We start from the raw sequence: 2,733 nt of genomic DNA on the forward strand, positions 1-2,733 counted from the left end.
AAGATGGAGTGGGGGGAGAGACAAGGACATAAATTGAATCAAGCAAAAAGCAGACAAGATAAATGCAAAGTAACAATTTGGGGGCAAGAAGCTTCCTTACTAACAGTATAAGCATGTTCATCTTTAAAAAGTTTTCATTTATCAGCTGTTTTAATCATTTTGAAAAATCTTTTTACAGGTTTTCTTCATTAACTCGCTAACTCGCTATCTCGCACAGTTTTTCTTCATAAAACTGGTAACAGAAAAGGAAATTGAGGTAAAAACATGCAAGGTATTTTGACCAGCAGAGTAACTTTAACTTTGTTGCTGTTTAGAAAGATTTCATTAAAAGCTAGGAATGAAAGCAAGCGAAAAAAATTATTTTAAAAAAATAAAAAATTGGAAGAAACAGCGTGCGAAGAAGCAAAGACGGAGACTTACTGCTGGGGCTGGGGGGTAGCTTGGTGCTGCTGGCTGGTACTGTAGTCCACAGGTCATTGTTTAGTGTTCAAGGGAAAGAAAAAAATATAATATACATATATTGTATATGAAATACAGTTGAACCTGCTCTAACTGACACCTGTTTCAGATGATCACTTGTACAAATGCCACTTCCAATTTTCTGCCCTTGTGGAGAGTTTTTTTCTCCACATTACAACGATACTGTAAGACGTCCACCTGTATAATCCTGTCAGACATTATTTGAAGGACCTAAAGATAAAGTATTAACCCCCCCCCCCCTCCCCCACAACTTTCCAGCTTACTTCAAGTTAACTAAAATAAATACATTAACTTCACCAATCTTTCAACTACTTTGAGCTATGAAATGACCAAGGCTAATTCTATTGAGAAAACTACAAAACCAAAATTTTTGGAAGAAAGTTTCAGCTCACCGCGGGAACTGCTGGAAAGGCAGGAGTTGGAACCTGAGGAAAGACAAAGTGTGAAGTGAACAAAAAGTGAAAACAAGGTCAAATTAAGGTGAAAACAATGTGAAACAAAGAGAAAATAAGGATGACAGAAAGAGTTAACATCATCTGCCTTCACAGGGAAATGCTATTTGTACAATGAAGTGTGATCATAGTCATGAATGATCATAAATATATTTCTTCATTTACACATATTATACCAAAATACACACACAGAGACACACAGACACACACACAGACACACACACACTATAGTGGCCTAAAGCAGTTACAGAAGGACACACAACGACTGCCACCAAAACAAAAGCTGTCTCGAGGTCTCTGTTACTGAGTGCTTGACCTGCTTGTAAATTACTCTCACTGATCGCCGACTACTCCCGCTAAACTCCCCAACCTCCCACGGTGGGCTGGCACTGGTTTAAAGCCACTACAAGAGAATACATATATATATGTAAATTATTATGACAGAGTACACAACGGCAGCTTGTGACCGTAAGCAATAGCAGGTCATTAAACATCAACCTCTGAGACAGAGATGACACCTCCGGGTATCCAGATAACAGAACAAGGAAATATAGGAGCTGGGTCCTCAGGTCAGTTTTAGTAAGAGTTTTACGGCACTTGCAACACAATAAGGTCATAGAAGGGCCTAAGAATAGATGTGTTACAAGAGAGTAACATACACCAAAAAAAAGAAGGAGGAGAGATCAGGACAATAGATGTTTGAGAGGAAAGGAGGAGCAAACCACACCAGAGCACCTGCCAACCACCCACAGGTCCTCAGTTCTTTGATTGGATAATCGAAATGGGTGAAAAACCATTACAAATGAAACTTTAAAATTAAAATTCCAACTTGAGAATGCTGAATATTAAAACCAGGAACATCTACAACTAATAGACCACCCAATGAGTGACTGTTCCGAACACAATGAATCAAACCTGTTTAACTGACCACAGTGAAGAGACGAAAATTAAAATGGTATGGGCATGTCACAAAATCTACAGGACTTGCCAAAATAATCCTACAAGGAACCGTACAAGGAAAGAGAAAGAGAGGAAGGCAGAGAAGGAGATGGGAGGACAACATTACAGAGTGGACAGAAAAGACGATGGGTGACTATCTGAGGAAAGCAGAGGACAGAGAGAAATGGCGAGAGCTGGTTGTCAGATGCAGTGGTGCCCCCACGGTTGCCCCAACCACGGGAAAGAAGAAGAAGACACATCATATGGTTGCACTTTACATGGCATTCATTCATCTATGTTACCTGCATGAACAAGCTGGTACTGATTTTAAGTGACCTGTGTGACCCTCCCCCCTCCACCCCCTTTTGATTTTGATGATGATGATGATAATAATAATGTTGATGTTATTAATGATGATGATGAAGATGATGATTATAATGATATGACAATGATGATATGATAATTATAATAATGATATGGCAATGACAATGATGATGATATGACAATTATGATGATGATGATGATGATGATGATGATGATGATATGACAATGATGACGATGATGATTATAATGATATGAACACGATGATGATGATGATGATGATGATGATGATGATGATTATGATGATGATGATGATGATGATGATGATGATAAAGTAAAAAACAACTCACGCTGGTGCCACCGCGGAACTGGATGAAGTTCACCTGGAGGTCGCCCTCGATGTATATATACTGCACGCTTTCTTTGGGCAGTCGGTGGTGGAAGTCGCAGAAGTGTCTGTGGTTGATGGTGATCTGTGGGGAGTGAGGGGAGGTGAGAGAGGGGAGGGAGGGAGGGAGGGGAGGTGAGAGAGGGAGGGAGG

General features: G+C 39.9%; 1 protein-coding gene across 1 annotated transcript in view; it reads right to left on the reverse strand.

The window, feature by feature from the left end:
- LOC101852778 (galectin-4) overlaps positions 1-2,733 on the reverse strand; it is a gene marked incomplete at its 5' end in the record, with an annotated part of 12,918 nt that overhangs the window by 7,384 nt on the left and 2,801 nt on the right. The window contains 3 exon segments of the mRNA XM_005101982.2: positions 421-459; positions 873-905; positions 2,543-2,665. Coding sequence (XP_005102039.2) covers positions 421-459; positions 873-905; positions 2,543-2,665 — 195 coding nt within the window.

The sequence above is a fragment of the Aplysia californica genome, unplaced genomic scaffold (assembly GCF_000002075.1).
Source record: "Aplysia californica isolate F4 #8 unplaced genomic scaffold, AplCal3.0 scaffold00307, whole genome shotgun sequence".
NCBI lineage: Eukaryota > Metazoa > Mollusca > Gastropoda > Aplysiida > Aplysiidae > Aplysia > Aplysia californica.